Source organism: Pristiophorus japonicus, chromosome 6 (assembly GCF_044704955.1).
Source record: "Pristiophorus japonicus isolate sPriJap1 chromosome 6, sPriJap1.hap1, whole genome shotgun sequence".
Classification (NCBI taxonomy): domain Eukaryota; kingdom Metazoa; phylum Chordata; class Chondrichthyes; family Pristiophoridae; genus Pristiophorus; species Pristiophorus japonicus.
The window spans coordinates 145,479,847-145,498,652 of record NC_091982.1 but is presented as its reverse complement, the minus strand read 5'-3'; the positions used below and the strand labels follow the sequence as shown (position 1 = coordinate 145,498,652).

Here is an 18,806-nt window from a genome sequence, read left to right as displayed (position 1 = left end):
TCACCCAATGCCCTATCATCCAGACCCCATCACCCAACCCTCCATCACCCAACCCCCATCACCCAATGCCCCATCACCCAGACCCCCATCACCCAACCCCTCATCACCGAGACCCCCATCACCAGGACCCCCATCACCCAACACCCCCATCACCCAACCCCCCATCACCGAGACCCCCATCACCCAGGCCCCAATCACCCAGGCCCCCATCACCCAACCCCCCCATCAACCAGACCCCCATCACCCAGGCCCCCATCAACCAGACCCCCATCACCCAACCCCTCAGAATACAAACCACCCATCATCGAGACCTTATCATCCAGACCCCCATCAGCCAGACCCCAGTCACCGAGACCCCCGTCACCCAGACCCCCATCACCCAGACCCCCGTCATTCAACCTCCCAGAACACAACCCCATCACCCAACTACCCATCACCCAGACCCCATCACCCAACCCCCCATCATCCAGACCCCATCACCAACCCCCCATCACCCAACCCCCCATCACCGAGACCCCCATCACCCAATGCCCCATCACACAGACCCCATCACCCAACCCTCCATCACCTAACCCCCTATCACCGAGACCCCCATCACCCAATGCCCCATCACCCAGACCCCATCACCGAGACCCCCACACCAGGGCCCCCATCACCCAACCCCCCCATCACCCAACCCCCCATCATCCAAACCCCCATCACCGAGACCCCCATCATCCAGGCCCCCATCACCCAACCCCCCCCATCACCCAACCCCCCCATCACTCAACCCCCCATCACCCAAACCCCCATCACCGAGACCCCCATCACCTAGGCCCCCATCATCCAACCCCCCCCATCAACCAGGCCCCCATCACCCAGACCCCCATCACCCAACCCCCCATCACCCAACCCCTCAGAACACAAACCCCCATCACCCAACACCCATCACCGAGACCTTATCATCCAGACCCCCATCAGCCAGACCCCAGTCACCGAGACCCCCGTCACCCAGCCCCCCATCACCCATCACCCAGACCCCCGTCACCCAGACCCCCGTCACCCAGATCCCCATCACTCAGACCCTCATCACCCAGACCCACATCACCCAGACCCCCATCATTAGACCCCCATCACCCAGACCCTCATCACCCAGACCTCTGTCACCCAGACCCTCATCACCCAGACCCCATCACCCAGACCCTCATCACCCAGACCCCATCACCCAGACCCCCATCACTCAGCCCCCCATCACCCAGCCCCCCGTCACCCAGCCCCCCATCACCCAGACCCCCGTCACCCAGACCCCCGTCACCCAGGCCCCCGTCACCCAGCAACCCGTCACCCAGACCCCCATCACCCGGACCCTTGTCACCCAGACCCCCATCACCCAGCCCCCGTCACCCAGACCCCCATCACCCAACCCCCGTCACCCAGACCCCCATCACCCAGCCCCCGTCACCCAGACCCCCATCACCCAGACACCCGTCACCCAGACACCCGTCACCCAGACACCCGTCACTGTGTGTTTCCTTGGCGAGAGGTTCACCTTTTACATTCAGTGAAGAGACAGAGACACTATTGATATTGATTGTCATTTATTGCCAAGTACGGCGCAGATCGGCCCCAGCACTGAGATAAGACATGTCAGAGACTGAAGAACCACACTGGGATCTGAAGTCCCAACTTGCCGGTTGAAAGCCTTCCACCTGCTATTTTTTTAGCGGACAGGTTAACACAATCAATCAAATTCTCATTTTAACAAAATCACCAACTAAAATAAAATGAAGGGGTTAATGGCTTTGTTGAAGTATCAGACCGAGGAATGTTGAAGTCCTGCTGAGTTCCATATGATGAAAGGCACAAGAATCACATGCACATAATACACAGGCTTGGGGTCTGAGAGACAGGCAGACTATTGAATAAATAAATAATAGAGGCTCACCGTCCACTGTAAATACGGAACAATTGAGATAACATGGCGTTCGGTAATCTTTTCTGTCACTAGTACACAGCTGGATTTTATGCACGCTTGAATTGACTGGTGGACAGGCTCACAGTTGCACTCCTCTGCGATTGGACATACTTGCAGTCAGAGGAACGTGCACTCACATCCATTGGCAATTGCCTGCAATGGACTTGGCTGTGAGCCATGGATTCACCTCCAGCCACACATCTTGGTTAAACACACGTCCCTGGAATAAACACATAAGAATTAGGAGCAGGAGCAGGCCATTCGGCCCCTCGAGCCTGCTCCGCCATTCAATGAGATCATGGCTGATCTTCGACCTCAACTCCACTTTCCTGCACTGTCCCCATATCTCTTGATTCCCTTAAATCTATCGATCTCTGTCATGAATATACTCAAAGACTGAGCCTCCACAGCCCTCTGGGGTAGAGAATTCCAAAGATTCACCATCCTCTGAGTGAAGAAATTTCTCCTCATCTCAGTCCTAAATGGCCGATCCCTTATTCTGTGACCCCTGGTTCTAGACTCCCCAACCAGAGGAAACATCCTCCTTGCATCTACCCTGTCAAGCCCTGTAAGAATTTTGTATGTTTCAATGAGATCACCTCTCATTCTTCTAAACTCTAGAGAATATAGGCCTAGTCTACTCAATCTCTCTCATAGGACAATCCCCCATCCCAGGAATCAGTCTGGTGGACCTTTGTTGAACTCCCTCTGTGGCAAGTATATCCTCCCTTAGGTAAGGAGATCAAAACTACACAATACTCCAGGTGCGGTCTCACCAAGGCCCTACATAATTGCAGTAAGATGTCTTTAATCTTATCACACCCAGACAAGCACAAATATCCGAGCATAATGGGGGTAGTGTTGCCAACCCTCCAGGATTGCCCTGGAGTCGCCAGGAATTGAAGAACACTGCTGTGAGGGGCTGACAAGAAACATCAAAGAGGCATTAACATTTTTTTTTAACATTTTCATTTATTGGCTATAAAAATATTAGAGATTGGGGAAAAAACAAGTTGTGTGACGGGGCGGGCCAGTTGGAGGCGGGAGGTCATGTGATGAAACCTCTAGGAATACACCCGTCCAGAGTTGGCAACCCTAAAGGGGGACTGGGTGTCACTGGGAGGAGGCTGGTTTCCAGGAAGGTGAAGAGATAGACATCCGCAGAGTTGACATCGTAGGTGCAGAAGCTTCACGTTGCCTAGCGACACTAAAATACAGAAACCTTTAAACCGGGAACCAGCCATGTTATGGGACACCAAATGTCCTTGGGATGGTTTACTATGTTAAAGGCGCTTTATGATTGCAAGTTGTTGCACTTCTTTCTTTTTATCGTCTTCCGGTGTCCGAATGCTTGAACTTTTCCATGTTGCAGTGAGCACTGTCCATGTGTGTGTTTAAGGGTATGGGTTATAAGGCTTGAGTTCATTGTGTATGAATCAGACAGGCACTATAATATATACACCTAGATTAAACATTTAAGATAAACTCCAACCAGCTCCTGGAAGAAGGAACACGAGAAGGGGCCCGAGCACTGGTTAAACAACTCCTAGTAATATTAATCATTTCAGACACAAGTCACTTTGATTGCAACTGAATGATATCACCCGCTAAAAAGGCACTGCTTCAGAACACAGACCTGTTCTGCTCATTGACATTGGAAAAATTCATAGCTGTGAAGTGATGGCCCAGCAAAAATTCACAGAGGAGTGAGGAGAGAGGGAAGGTGGGAAAGAGAGAGAGGATAGAAAAGATAGAGAAAGAGAGAGAAACAGGTAAGGAGAGAGACATGGGAAAAGAGAGAGGTGGGGCACAGAGAGAGAGATGTAAGAATCCCATGGCACTGTTGGCAGAGTCCAAATCCTTTAACGTATCCATCAGGCAAGTAATCGAGCTGGTCGCTGCTTCACGGTAGCTAAATACGCATTCACGTATGATGTCAGAAGGTCGTCCATTTTGTAACCCTTGAATCAGAAAGAGCAACAGTTAAAGAATGAAATGCAATTTGACCCGCACTGCCGTCCGTCGCTGACTGTCCTTACCAGTGAAGTCTCGCAGAGGATCTTTCCCCCTCGGACCAGGCTGCCGACCGACATGTGGAAGTATGTGCTGCCGCTACACCAGTTTGCAATTTTATTGAAGGGATGAGTCACTATAGCGACCTGCAAGGGGAGAGCAGAGAAACATCAAGGGCCCGAGCAGCCACCCATTGACCTGGAGTGAGGCCCTCCCGGGGACCAGGGATCTCAGTCGCTGCTAATTGTCCTTCCTGAAGTACAGAAGAACCACTCCACTAAACTGTCAATGAGGACAAAATCATCACCATTTGCACTATTAATAGACTCCATTGTTTACCGACACATCCTCACTTACAGTCAAAAGCAAAACACCGCGGATGCTGGAATCTGAAATAGAAACAGAAAATGCTGGAAATCTCAGCGGGTCAGGCAGCATCTGTGGAGAGAAACAGAGTTAACATTTCGGGTCGGTGACCCTTCGTCAGAACTGGAAAAGTTAGAGGTGTAACAGATTGTGAAGGAAGTGCAGAGGCACTGAAAGGGGGAGGGGAGGAAAGAACAAAAGGGAAGGTCTGTGATAGGGTGGAAGGCAGGAGAGATTAGAGAGACAAAAGGGATGATGGGCAAAAATGAGATGGTAATGGGACAAGTTAGGAAACAAAAGAGTCGATTACAGGCCTTCCCTTTTATTCTTTCCTCCCCTCCCCCTTTCACTGCCCCTGCACCTCCTTAAGAATCTGTTACATCTCAAACTTTTCCAGTTCTGATGAAGGGTCACAGACCCAAACCGTTGACTCATTTACAATCCGTCTCCATGGCACTGCTCTTTGACACCTTGTAATCCAGTGTCTCGATGTAACAAAACACCTTTAATGCAGTAAAACATCCCAAGGCACTGCACAGGAACGCTATCAGATAAAGTTTGACACCGAGCCACATAAGGCAATATTAGGGCAGATGGCCAAAAGCTTGGTCAAAGAAATAGGTTTTAAGGAGCGACTTAAAGGAGAAGAGAAAGGTAGAGAGGCAGAGAGGTTTAGGAATGGAATTGCAGAGCTTGGGGCCCAGGCAGCTGGAAGCACGGGTGGGGTGAAGGAACCTTTAGCTGTGTGTGTCATCCCTGGAACCATTCTTGTAAATCTTTTCTGCACCCTCTCTAAGGCCTTTACATCCTTCCTAAAGTGCGGTGTCCAGAATTGGACACAATATTCCAGTTGAGGTTGGTCCAGTGTTTTACAAAGGTTCATCATAACTTCCTTGCTTTTGTACTCTATGCCTCTATTTATGAAGCCCAGGATCCCGTATCCCATGTGCACATATACCCCCAGGTCACTCTGTTCATGTACCCCCTTTAGAATTGTACCCTTCAGTTTATATTGCCTCTCCTCATTCTTCCTCCCAAAATGTATCACTTCAGAATTTTCTGCATTAAATTTCATCTGCCACGTATCTGCCCATTCCACCAGCCTGTCTCTGTCCTCCTGAAGTCTATCACCATCCTCTTCACTGTTCACTATACTGTACTTCCAAGCTTTGTGTTAGCTGCAAATTTTGAAATTGTGCCCTGTACACCCAAGTCCAAGTCATTAATATACATCAAGAAAAGCAGTGGTCCTGATACCAACTCCTGGGGAACACCACTGTATATCTTCCTCCAATCCAAAAAACAACCGTTCTGCAATTCCATTCCTAAACCGGGCAGGGGCAGAAACCTGACTGTTGGGGTTGCCGGAAAGACGGGCACGAATTTGGGAGGCCACAAGTTGAAGGACTTTGGAGGGGAAAGGGAGGTTGGAGATAGGGCGGTAGTTTGCAAGCACAGAGGGGTCGAGCGTGGGTCTTTTGAGGATGGGGTGATGATGGTAGTTCTGAAAAGGAAGAGGGCCATTACCTAAGGAGACGGAACCACTTATAATGCTCGCAAGCATGGGGCCACGAAGGGAATTTGGGTGATCAACAGTGGAGTGGGAATAACGTCGAGAGAAAGCAGGAGGTGGGCCTCATCGGACAAGATGAGCTCGGAGAGGACTTGAGGGGAGATAGGAGAGAAATTAGAGAACGCAGAAGGATCAGGTTTCGGGCGTGGGGGGGTTGGGAGGGGAACCTTGGGGGATGTTGGGCAAAACAACCACACAATAAAATGACACAGTTCTCAATAGGATGATGAAACTTATAGAATTGGTCATGTACCTGTGCCTAATTTATGCTTCCCCCACCTAGGCCTGCACTTATGTGGTGGGCCTGAGGCTGGAGTTGGGACATTTCACCAGGGCCTTGGTTGCTGATGATTTCCAGCTGCCTTGGATATATGTGTGAAAAAGAGAAAGAGAGCTGCATTGTGGTAGTCGCAGTTTTTACCCTCCACCTGTGGAACTACAATACACAGAATGAGTGTACTACCGCACCCAATGTCAACCAGGTAGTAGGGGACCAGAGAACGCCATCTCCTGTGAACATTCTGTGAGAAAGTAAGGATGCATCATAGCCTTCACCCTGCTCCTGTGTAACTAGAATGACCTGCATTGTACTATGCCAATTAGGTAGAAACTTTACAAAGGGCAACAGTACAAGAGATGTCAATGAATTTTCAGAAAGCTATCTGATAAGGAGATTTGTTACAAAAAGAATTGAGTTTTGGCAAACAGTGAGGAGGAATGTAAAAGACGTCAGAAGGACAGAGTTAACGGAAAGGGCAAAGAAGTGGCAGATGCAGTTTCATGCGGACATATGTGAAGTAATACATTTTGCGAGGATAAACAAGTATACACCCAATGCTTGATGGGGATGAGCAGAGAGCCATAGGAATTCAAATACATAATTCACTGAAAGTGCCAAGTGCCATAAAAGGACCAATAGCAATTTATTCAGGAAAACATGGTTTCCAATGAATCTCTGCCAAAGTTCTATACAAAGCAATGGTTAGATGACAGTTATGGTCCTGTGCAGGAAAGGTGCCCATAAATTGCACGAATGGTGGCTTAAAGATTTATTGGGGAAAAGTCCTGTAAACTGCCTGAAATGTTCTCAAAATGGAACACAATGTTGGGATGCAAACCTAATTCAAATCACACGGCTTCAACCTAAAAGCATGCAGGCTTCTATGCTAATTAAACCATAACTTCTTGTGTAGATAAACAAGACATTCCTTGCTAGTGAGTGTTAGAAAGCCATTTGGAAAACAAAGTCCAGGAAATAACTCCCAGACGTGAAATAAACATGTCAGCATTTTAAAATCGTTGTTACTCATTTTGTTAAGTAACTCTATTAATGGTTTCTTCCTTACATTGCTAGATGACCCTGATTACATTTATTTGCATCTATTAATTGCTTGTATATTCAATGTTTAACTTTAAGTTGTGATCTTGTAGTCAATAAACAGTTGCTAGTTAATGACTTATTGCTTGACTTTTTTTTTGCTGATTTGGCAAGAAAGGGTTAATTAATTAACTCAGTCGATGGTTAGGGAGGTGGATTCAGATTCAATCCAAATTTGGTGTTTTAAGATAGTTTGTTGAGCTGACTTAGCCCTACTCCGAGACCTAACACTGGGCCATAAACCCCAGGTGGTTCTTTAGTGAGGTGTAAAGCAAGGGGATAAGGATTTGTCTGGTTCCTTGGTTTATCATCATCATCATAGGCAGTCCCTCGGAATCAGGGAAGACTTGCTTTCACTCTAAAAATGAGTCCTTAGGTGGCTGAACAGTCCAATACGAGAACCACAGTCCCTGTCACAGTTGGGACAGATAGTCGTTGAGGGTAAGGGTGGGTGGGACTAGTTTGCCGCACGCTCTTTCCGCTGCCTGCGCTTGCTTTCTGCATGCTCTCGGCCCTGAGACTCGAGGTGCTCAACGTCCTCCCGGATGCACTTCCTCCACTTAGGGCAGTCTTTGGCCAGGGTCTCCCAGGTGTCAGTGGGGATGTTGCATTTTATCAGGGAAGCTTTGAGGGTGTCCTTGTAACGTTTCCTCTGCTCACCTTCGCCATGAAGGAGTTCCGAGTAGAGCGCTTGCTTTGGGAGTCTCGTGTCTGGCATGTGAACTATGTGCTGAGATGAAGCATTGCAGCAAGGAAGGCAGAGAAGAGCGTTGGTGCGATGACACAGCCTTGCTTGACCCTGGTCTGCACTTGTATTGAGTTTGTGGTGTATCTGTTGGTAAGGATCACGGCTTGCATGTCATCGTGAAGCCATCATCATCATAGGCAGTCCCTCGAAATCGAGGAAGACTTGTTTTCACTCTCAGTGAGTTCTCAGGTGACTGTACAGTCCAATACAGGAATTACAGCCTCCATCACAGGTGGGACAGACAGTCATTGAGGGAAAGGGTGGGTGGGGAGTCTGGTTTGCCGCTGTCTGCGCTTGAATTCCACATGCTCTTGGCGACGAATCTCGAGGTGCTCAGCGCCCTCCCGGATGGACTTCCTTCATTTTTCGCGGTCTTGGGCCAGGGACTCCCAGTGCCGATGGGGATGTTGCACTTTATCAAGGAGGCTTTGAGGATGTCCTTGAAACGTTTCTTCTGCCCACCTGGGGCTCACTTGCCATGTCGGACCGGGGTCAAGTATGGTGGCGTCATCGCACCAACGCTCTTCTCGACCTTCCTCGCCGCAATGCTTCATCTCACTCTCAACAAGCTCCCCGCTGGAATGGAACTAAACTATAGAACCAATGGGAACCTGTTCAACCTTCGCTGCCTCCAGGCCAGATCCAAGGTCGTCCCATCCTCTGTCACTGAACTACAGTACGCGGACGACGCTCGCGTCTGCGCACACTCGGAGGCCGAACTCCAAGACATTGTGAAGCAGGCGGAGGATGGTGACAAATTTTTAAGCCATTGGCAGGATAGTCGCACCAATGTCAGTGTTCTCTCTCAGGCCAACATCCCCAGCATCGAGGCATTGACCACATTCGATCAGCTCCAATGGACAGGCCACATTGTCCGCATGCCCGATACTAGACTCCCGAAACAGGCGCTCTACTCCGAGCTACGTCACGGCAGGCGAGCCCCAGGAGGGCAGAGAAAATGCTTCAAGGACACCCTCAAAGCCTCCTTGAAAAAATGTAACATCCCCACTGACTCTTGGGAATCCCTGGCCCAGGTCCGCTCAAAGTGGAGGAGGAGCATCCGGGAAGGCACCGAACACCTCGAGTCTCTTCGCCGGGAGCACGCGGAAGCCAAGTACAAACAGTAGAAGGAGCGTGCGACAAACCAAGCACCCCACCCACCCGTCCCTCCAACCACCATCTGCCCCACCTGTGACAGAGACTGTAGATCCCCATTGGTCTCATCAGTCACCTTAGAACACATATTGGTGTGGAAGCAAGTCATCCTCGACTCCGGAGAACTGCCTAAGAAGAAGAAGATTTATCAGAGTACCAAAGCCCAGTGTTCTTACAGCTGTGTGCCGTTTTGGTACCCCATTACAGAAAGAGCCATCGAGAGCGTACAGCATAGATTCACCAGAACGATGCCTCGGATGGGAAATTATAGTTATGGCGAGAGACCTGAGATACTGAGACTATTTCCACTGAAACAGGAATAGCTAAGAGGAGATTTAGTTGGGGTTTTTAAAGTTCAGTAGAATTTTGATATGGTGAATGAGGAAAAATGATTTCCTCTGGTTGGGGAGTCAGTGATGAGTTATCAATTTAAAATCGTAACTAAGATTGAAGTGAGACATTAATAAAAATGTCTTTACATGGAGAGTTGTTGGAGCTGGGAATGCTTTGTCATAGGGTGGAGCAGCTGTGGCTCAGTGGGCAGCATTCTCATCTTGGAGTCAGAAGGTTGTGGGTTCACATCCCACTCCAGAGACATGAGCACAAAATCTAGGCTAACGTTCCAGTGCAGAACTGAGGAAGTGCACTGTTGGAGGTACTGTCTTTTGGATGAGACGTTAAACCGTCTCAGGAAGCAATAAAAAATCCCATGACACTATTTCGAAGAGCAGGGGAGTGCAACATCACAAAACAACAGATTATCTGGTCATTATTGTGGGAGCTTGCTGTGTGCAAATTGGTTGCCCCGTTTCCTACATTACAAAAGTGACCACACTCCAAAATTGATTGTAAAGTGCTTTTGGACATCCAGAAGTCATGAAATGCAAGTCTTTCTATTTAGTTGAAGCAGCGGAAGATAGCAGGAGAGCAGTGGGATTAGTTCGGGATTGCACTAGCAAACGTAAGTGTGATCCCGAGCTTTAATTCCCCACTCCATTCTCACTCTGACCTCTCCGTCCTCGGCCTCCTGCACTGTTCCAACGAAGCTCAACACAAGCTCGAGGAACAGCACCTCATCTTTCGTTTAGGCCCTTTACAGCCTTCTGCACTCAACATCGAGTTCAACAATTTCAGAGCATAACCTCTGCCCATCATTTTGTTCCCCTTTCTCTTTTTTCTTTACAAAACCATTCCTCCCCCTTTTTTTCTCTCTCTTTCCCAGGGCAACTGGTGATGACTCCGCCATTCACACCCTATCTAGACTCATCTTTAGTGTCCTAACTTGTTCCATTACCATCTCATTTTTGCCCATCATCCCTGTTGTCTCTCAAATCTCTCCTGCCTTCCACCCCATCACAGACCTTCCCTTTTGTTCTTTCCTCCCCTCCCCCTTTCACCGCCCCGGCACCTCCTTAAGAATCTGTTACATTTTGAACTATTGCCAGTTCTGACGAAGGGTCATAGACCCGAAACGTTAACTCTGTTTCTCTCCGCACGTGCTGCCTGATCCGCTGAGATTTCCAGCATTCTCTGTTTCTATTTCAGATTCCAGCATCCGCAGTATTTTGCTTTGCTTGTAACACAGGGCTCCGATTGTTCCATTTGCCCTCCAAAGACATTTGCAAAACAGTATATTGCCATTTCACGCTTTTTCCCTGCATTCTTCAGATGCTGCCGAGTGTGCGTGTAATGAGGCTGAACTGCCAGCTCCAAATGCGATTGTGCAGAGTAAGGATGGCTGGGGTTGGTAACAGTGGAGAGGGGTCTCCATGCTACTGCCAAGAACACAGACTGCTGTTGCTATAGCTCAAGATTCTGTCTCAATCCAAACATTCTGAGCAGGATGACCAGCGAGGACCCTTGCATTCCACAGCCCCTGCCCGTGCGAAACCTTTCCCAGACAGGCTTGTCATCTGAGACTCTGACCCTTGTCTACAGAGCTAAGCATCACTTATTGAATCAAGGGCCCTGATATTCACCAGGGCAGGGTTTCGGAGCGGGGGGGCAGGAGTTTATGGCCAACTCCGTTGTAATATATTTGGTTCATGGATTCTTTGCTTAAGAATTCATAGCAACACATTGCTATTAAGAACTAATTGGTTTATTAGCAAAAGGTTTAAAAATTGCACTACACATTACCAGTTCATCCACCAGGCTCACAACCACCTGCCTCATCATGGATCCCCCGAACCCAACTGGCTGGGGTTTTATTAAGTCATGCGAACATCACGTGACTGGCTAAGCCACTCCCAACTCAACAGCTCTACAACTATTTTAAATTGCATCTGTAAATCAAGTGCCCCCTTATTAACCGGGGGGCACTAAAATCGACAGATTAAACAAATTAAACTTTTAACATTAAAGGATCAAAATTCAAATTTGGTTGCCAGGGGTGATGATGCACTCCAGTCCCTCCGGTGCCCACCTCTCGCGGAAGGCCGCGAGCGTACCGATGGATACTGCGTGCTCCATCTCCAGGGACACCCTGGCTCGGATGTAACCACGGAAGAAAGGCAGGTAGTTGGGCTGAACGACCCCCTCCACCGCCCGCTGCCTGGACCGGCTGTTGGCCCCCTTGGCCATGCCCTAAAGCAGTCCTACAAGGAGGCCTTCTGACCTGCCTGCTGCCCCCCGCACAGGGTGCCCAAAGATCAGGAGTGTGGGACTGAAGTGCAACCAGAATTTGAGGAGCAGCCCTTTCAAAGTCAACAGCTCTACAAACCTGTGAGCTTACTCACAGGTGCATACATTACAACTGTGGAGATTCCTGCACGGATGCCAGCCTGATTGACAGACTTAGCTGCCTGCCGGGCCCAGCAGCAGGTAGGTTTAGCGTTTGCTGCTCACGATGTGGTCTCCTCTACACTGGGGATTGGGTGAACGCTTTGCTGAACACCTCTGTCAGTCCGCAAGTGTGACCCTGAGCTTCTGGGTGCTTGACATTTTAATATCCCGCTCCACTCCCACTCCGACATCTCCGTCCTCGGCCTCCTGCACTGTTCCAATGAAGCTCAACGCAAGCTCGAGGAACTTTACAGCCTTTAGGCACTTTACAGCCTTCTGGACTCAACATCGAGTTCAACAATTTCAGACCATAACCACCGTTCCCATTTTTTTGGGACAGGAGCTGTCGGTAATGATTCTGCTGTTGCCATATACACCTCCTTTAGACCCACCTTTTGTCCCTTTACTTGTCCCATTACCATCCCCTTTGCCTCGCCCCACCGTCCCTTTTATCATTTAATCTCTCCTGCCTTCCACCCTATCACTGACCGTCCCTTTTGTTCTTTCCTCCCCTCCCCCTTTCCCTGCACTTGCTTAAGGCCGGTTACATCTCGAACTTCTTCCAGTTCTGACGAAGGGTCATCGACCTGAAACGTTAACTCTGTTTCTCTCTCCACAGATGCTGCCTGACCCGCTGAGATTTCTGTTTTATTTCAGATTTCCAGAATCCGCGGTATTTTGCTTTTGTATTGTTGTAGGTTTAGTGGTTACAGGGTGATTGCGGGGGTGGGGGGAGCGGAGGGGGGGGGGGGCGGTTTGAAGTTCGCGGGGTGTCGGTGATGGGGGCGGGGGTGATTGCGGGGATGGGGGGAGCGGAGGGGGGTTGAAGTTCGTGGGGCGTTGGTGATGGAGGTGGGTTGGGGGGACATCATGAAGGTCAGGGGTTGTTTTGCAGAGTAAGCTTGTTGGGCCTGGGGGGAATCACTCCTGCTCTTCCTGGCCCACAAGCAGTGCTGTAAGTGCTCATGCCTGATGGATCCAACCTTTCTCGCCTCCTTTTACCTGCTGGGTGTCCTGGGCCTCGGCAAACCCAGCCAACATGCGTCAAAAATAGAAACCCTGTAAAGATAGAGGCAGGAAAATGGAGGAATGCAGTGAGCTTTGAAGGATTCAATGACTGACCTGTGTCCTGGGAGGGGATCGGTTACCCACCCTGCGTCCTGCCTCGGTTAAAACCGGAAATGGGTGGGTTCGAGGCGGCTTGCGTTCCTGGTTCAGATTTTTAACTTTTTAACCTCACACCTAAACCAAACATACCCGGTTTGTGTGGTTTGGGGGGGGGGGGGGGGCGTTAAAATTATCGCCACGGTTACTGAAGCAGGAAGAAATATGTGGTTTCAAAAGCACCATTTCTCCAAGGGTTTTTCTGCTTTACGTAGGGGCAATTTCTCGTGCCTGGCCAGGGTTAAAGGTGATTGCACCGGTTGGTTCTCTTCCTTCAATGTCTTTTTGTGCTCCTCGGGGTGAGGAATGTCAGTGCTGACACATGGAATGTTGTCCACTTCAGTGGCCCTCAGTCCTGTCACATTGTCGACGAGCGATGGATTCGTGGCGGTTTGGTGTTCTAAGTCCGTTGGAGACTGGATTGAAATGGCTCAAACCCAGGTTACAGAGCAGCCTTACAGCCAGCGGAGAGGGGGGAGAAATCTCATCAGTCCAGGCAGATCCCAGAAGGCATCATAATCATCATCATCATCATCAGCCTAGGCGGTCCCTCGAACAAGGATGACTTGCTTCCACATCAAAAGGGATGAGTTCACAGATGTTTCAATGAAGGACCCAATATTCCAGTCCTGAACTCCAACTAAGGGGGTGGAAGATGCCTGTGCGGGCTTGACAGAGCTAGGTCTTTATCCAGTGGCAAGGGTTAACCAGGACGACTGGAGACCTGCTTTGCTGCACGGACCTAGTGCGCACACATATATCGCAGTGTGGGCTGGCCCGTGCTGCCCCTGGCCCTCGCCTCTTCTGGGCCCCACACCCTCATTTGCCGCATCTCTGCCACGATCTCTCACCGCTGATCTCTCACTGCTCCTCCGCCCCGATCTCTTGCCGCTCCTCCGCCACAAGCATTTGCCGCACTTCCACCACAAGCAAAAGCACGTGTCTAAACGCGCCCGCTGATCTAATGCTCCATGCTGGGAGTGCGGGATCACTGAATAGTGTTCCTTACAGTAGGGTAAGGGGGGGGGGTCAACAGGTGAAGGCAAGGGGGTGGCAGTGAGGCGACCATGCTAGAATCATCAAACACTGGCCCAGGGCCTGAATTCCTTGTGTTCTTATACCTGTGGCAATGACTCAGCGCTGAGTTATGGGACACACACCTCACTCATTGTATCACATTCCTCCGCCTGCTATGTCCAAAATTGAGATTTCACAATTTTAATAACATTCCTATAACTTTGCGAAAAGAAAGAAAGACTTGGATTTATATAACGCCTTTCACGACCACCGGACATCTCAAAGCGCTTTACAGCCAATGAAGTATTTTGGAGCGTAGTCACTGTTGTAAGGTGGGAAACATGGCAGCCAATTTGCACACAGCAAGCTCCCACACACAGCAATGTGATAATAACCAGATAATCTGTTTTTGTTATGTTGATTGAGGGATAAATATTGGCCTCAGGACACCGGGGATAACTCCCCTGCTCTTCTTCGAAATAGTCCCATGGGATCTTTTACATCCACCTGAGAGAGCAGACGGGTCTCAGTTTAACGTCTCAACCGAAAGATGACACCTCCGACGGTGCAGCGCGCCCTCAGCACTGCCCTTGGAGTGGGACTTGAACCCACAACCTTTTGACTCAAAGGCAGGAGTGCTGCCCACTGAGCCACAGCTGACACTGAAAAGGAGAAACAGTTTCACTAAAGTAACACACTCAGATTTTATCTCTTTAAAATTGTGGTGTGGCCCTGAATATCGGGTAGGGGGTGGGGGGGGGGGGTGGGAGAGCAGTGTTGGGGCCCTTCACTCACCTGGGGAGATCAGGGGTGTGATCACCAGGGGACATTCACAAAGAGCGGACAGAAGCCCAATCGATCGTCTGCCAGTGGACTGAATGAGAATCCCCTCCCCTCCCATCCTCTCTCACCCCCTCCCCCCTCCCCTCCCATCCTCTCTCACCCCCTGCCCCCTCCCCTCCCATCCTCTCTCACCCCCTCCCCCTTCCCTCCCGCCCTCCCCACCCCCATCAGCCCCTCCCCCTCCCGGCACTTTCGCTTCCCCCACAGCCTGCTTTGAGCCTCCCCCCCACCCCGGTGGTGGGACCATTTCCTCTTTCAGTCCCAGCCTCAGAGATGCAGCAAGCAGCAGCTGGCCGGGGACCTGGGCACAGTGCCGAGCTGTAGCTAATCGTTTTGCAGTCAGATTACACGGTTGCAACCCTTGACGCGCAGCGAAGGTCTCAGCTTACCGCCCAGCCCTAGGAGGCGCCTGGCACCGAGAGGAACGGCTGTCACAACAAGCAACGCGGGGAGGGCGAGCGGCTGCATCTGTGTGAAACCCACACCCAGCGCCCTGATCCCACCGCACTGCACTCCACGCTGCAAATCCGCTTCATTCATCGCCGGTAACGTCAGGGGAGGCCGCACACACAAATAAAGTGCAACATGAAAAGAGGCTTCAATGGAAATAGGATGTGCCGATACACACCCAACTCAGGGCAATTAAAGCTCTCCCACAGAAAGTTCAAATCAGGTACACTAGTGTGAAACTACAAGAAAGAAAGAATATGTGTTCTGCAGCAGAGTGAACACAGGAGGTCTGTAACAGGGACAGCATGGGTCTCCGTCAGTCCTTCTTCTTAGGCAGTGCCCCGGAGTCGAGGATGACTTGCTTCCACACTAAAGTAGGTTCTAAGGGGACTGATGAGACCAATGCGGGATCTACAGTCTCTGTCACAGGTGGAGCAGACGGTGATTGGAGGAACGGGTGGTGGGGTGCCTGGGTTGTCGTGTGCTTGGCTTCCAGCGAAGAGACTCGAGGTGTTCGGTGCCTTCCCGGATGCTCCTCCTCCACTTTGAGCAGTCTTGGGCCAGGGATTCCCGAGAGTCGGTGCGGATGCTACATTTTTTCAAGGAGGCTTTCAGTGTCCTTGAAACGTTTTCTCTGCCCTCCTGGGGCTTGCTTGCCGTGTCGCAGCTTGGAGTAGAGCGCCTGTTTTGGGAGTCTAGTATCGGGCATGCGGACAATGTTGCCCGCCCAACGGAGCTGATTGAGCGTGGTCAATGCCTCGATATTGGGGCTGTTGGTCTGAGAGAGAACCTTGACGTTGGTGCACCTATCCTGCCAATGGGTTTGCAGAATTGAACACCAGCTCTGTCACACACACTGAATACGGGGCACTGTTGCAGAGCCAGGCCCTCCTCCAACACCCACTTTCGTCTCGAATTGCTTTTCTATTTGCCTCTTTCCCTCCTATAATCAATGTGAGGGCCATTTCTGAGCTCACTCCTATCCTCATGCAGTCCCCCACACATATAAACCTTGCAGTATGGCTCACAGAACAGCAGTCACGAATCGTAGTCAGTGCTGGTGCTAAGGCACTGAAAGAAAGTGTCGCATTCATACAGCGCCTTTCGCGACCACCGGACGACCAAAAGCACTTTACAGCCAATGAAGTACATTTTGAAGTGTGATCACTGTTGTAATGTGGGAAATGCGGCAGCGAGTATGCGCACAGCAAGCTCCCACAAACAGCACTGTGACAATGACCAGATAATCTGTTTTACTGACATTGGTTGAGGGGTAACTCCAAATGCTCTTCTTCTCAATAGTGCCATGGGATCTTTTACGTTCACCTGAGAGGGCAGACAGGACCTCGGTTTAAAATCTCATCCGAAAGACGGCACCTCCTAAAGTACTGTCAGCCGAGATTTATGTGCTCAAGTCTCGGGAGTCAGACGTGAATTCACAATCTCAGAGGCCAAGTGCAAGACTCAAGTTATGCCCCGGGATGAGATCAACTAATTCGGCAATGAACAGGGATTGAACCTATGTCTGCCCGCATGGCTCAGTCACACACCGGTCAGTATAACTCAGTCCCACACCGGTCAGTATAACTCAGTCCCAGGGTCAGTATAACACAACCCCACACCGGTCAGTATAACTCAGTCCCACACCGGTCAGTAAAACTCAGTCCCAGGGTCAGTATAACTCAGTCCCAGGGTCAGTATAACTCAGTCCCACACCGGTCAGTATAACTCAGTCGCAGGGTGAGTATAACTCAGTCACAGGGTCAGTATGACTCAGACTCACACCGGTCAGTATTACTCAGTCGCAGGGTCAGTATAGCTCAGTCACAGGGTCAGTATGACTCAGACTCACACCGGTCAGTATAACTCAGTCCCAGGGTCAATATAACTCAGTCGCAGGGTCAGTATGACTCAGTCACAGGGTCAGTATGACTCAGTCCCAGGGTCAGTATAACTCAGTCGCAGGGTCAGTATGACTCAGACCCGCGCCGGTCAGTATAACTCAGTCCCAGGGTCAGTATAACTCAGTCCCAGGGTCAGTATCACTCAGTCCCAGGGTCAGTATAACTCAGTCCCAAGGTCAGTATAACTCAGTCCCAGGGTCAGTATAACTGAGTCCCACACCGGTCAGTATAATTCAGTTGCAGGGACAGTATAACTCAGTCCCATGTCCGTCAGTATAACTCAGTCCCAAGCCGGTCTGTATAACTCCGTCTCACACCGGTCAGTATAACTCAGTCCCAAGGTCAGTATAACTCAGTCCCACACCGGTCAGTATAACTCAGTCCCAGAGTCAGTATAACTCAGTCCCACACCGGTGAGTATAACTCAGTCCCAATGTCAGTATAACTCAGTCCCAAGCCGGTCAGTATAACTCAGTCCCAAGGTCAGTTAAACTCAGGAGCACGCCGGTCAGTATAACTCAGTCGAAGGGTCAGTATAACTCAGTCCCAGAGTCAGTATGACTCAGACACACACCGGTCAGTATAACTCAGTCCCAGGGTCAGTATTACTCAGTCGCAGGGTCAGTATGACTCAGTCACAGGGTCAGTATAACTCAGTCCCACCCCGGTCAGTGTGACTCAGTCCACAACGGTCAGTAAAACTCAGTACCAGGGTAAGTATAACTCAGTTCCAGGGTCATTATAACTCAGTCCAGAGTCAGAATAACTCAGTCGAAGGGTCAGTATAACTCAGTCCCACACAGGTCAGTATAACTCAGTCCCAGGGTCAGTATAACTCAGTCCCAAGGTCAAAAAAACTCAGTCGAAGGGTCAGTATAACTCAGTCCCACACTGGTCAGTATAACTCAGTCACAGGGTCAGTTTAACTCAGTCGCACACTGGTCAGTATAACTGAGTCCCACGCCGGTCAGTATAACTCAGTTGCAGGGACAGTATAACTCAGTTCCATGCCGGTCAGTATAACTCAGTCCCAAGCCGGTCAGTATAACTCCGTCTCACTAGGTCAGTATAACTCAGTCCTAAGGTCAGTATAACTCAGTCCCACACTGGTCAGTATAACGCAGTCGCAGGGTCAGTATGACTCAGTCCCAGGGTCAGTATGACTCAGACTCACACCGGTCAGTATAACTCAGTCCCAGGGTCAGTATAACTCAGTCCCACACTGGTCAGTATAACGCAGTCGCAGGGTCAGTATGACTCAGTCCCAGGGTCAGTATGACTCAGTCCCAAGGTCAGAAAAACTCAGTCTTAGGGTCAGTATAACTCAGTCACAGGGTCAGTATAACTCAGTCCCACACCGGTCAGTGTGACTCAGTCCACAACGGTCAGTAAAACTCAGTCCCAGGGTAAGTATAACTCAGTCCCACACTGGTCAGTATAACGCAGTCGCAGGGTCA

At 50.2% G+C, this 18,806-nt stretch overlaps 1 protein-coding gene across 1 annotated transcript in view; it reads right to left on the bottom strand.

Moving 5' to 3' along the window:
- Positions 1-1,577: 1,577 nt before the first annotated feature.
- The window catches only part of LOC139265812 (unconventional myosin-VIIa-like), a 440,714-nt gene continuing 423,485 nt past the window's right edge, over positions 1,578-18,806 (bottom strand). Inside the window, exons 48-49 of the mRNA XM_070883263.1 lie at positions 3,994-4,113; positions 1,578-3,915 (exon numbers count right to left, since the gene is read on the bottom strand). Coding sequence (XP_070739364.1) covers positions 3,829-3,915; positions 3,994-4,113 — 207 coding nt within the window. The 3' untranslated portion in view covers positions 1,578-3,828. The remainder of the gene's footprint in view (positions 3,916-3,993; positions 4,114-18,806) is intronic.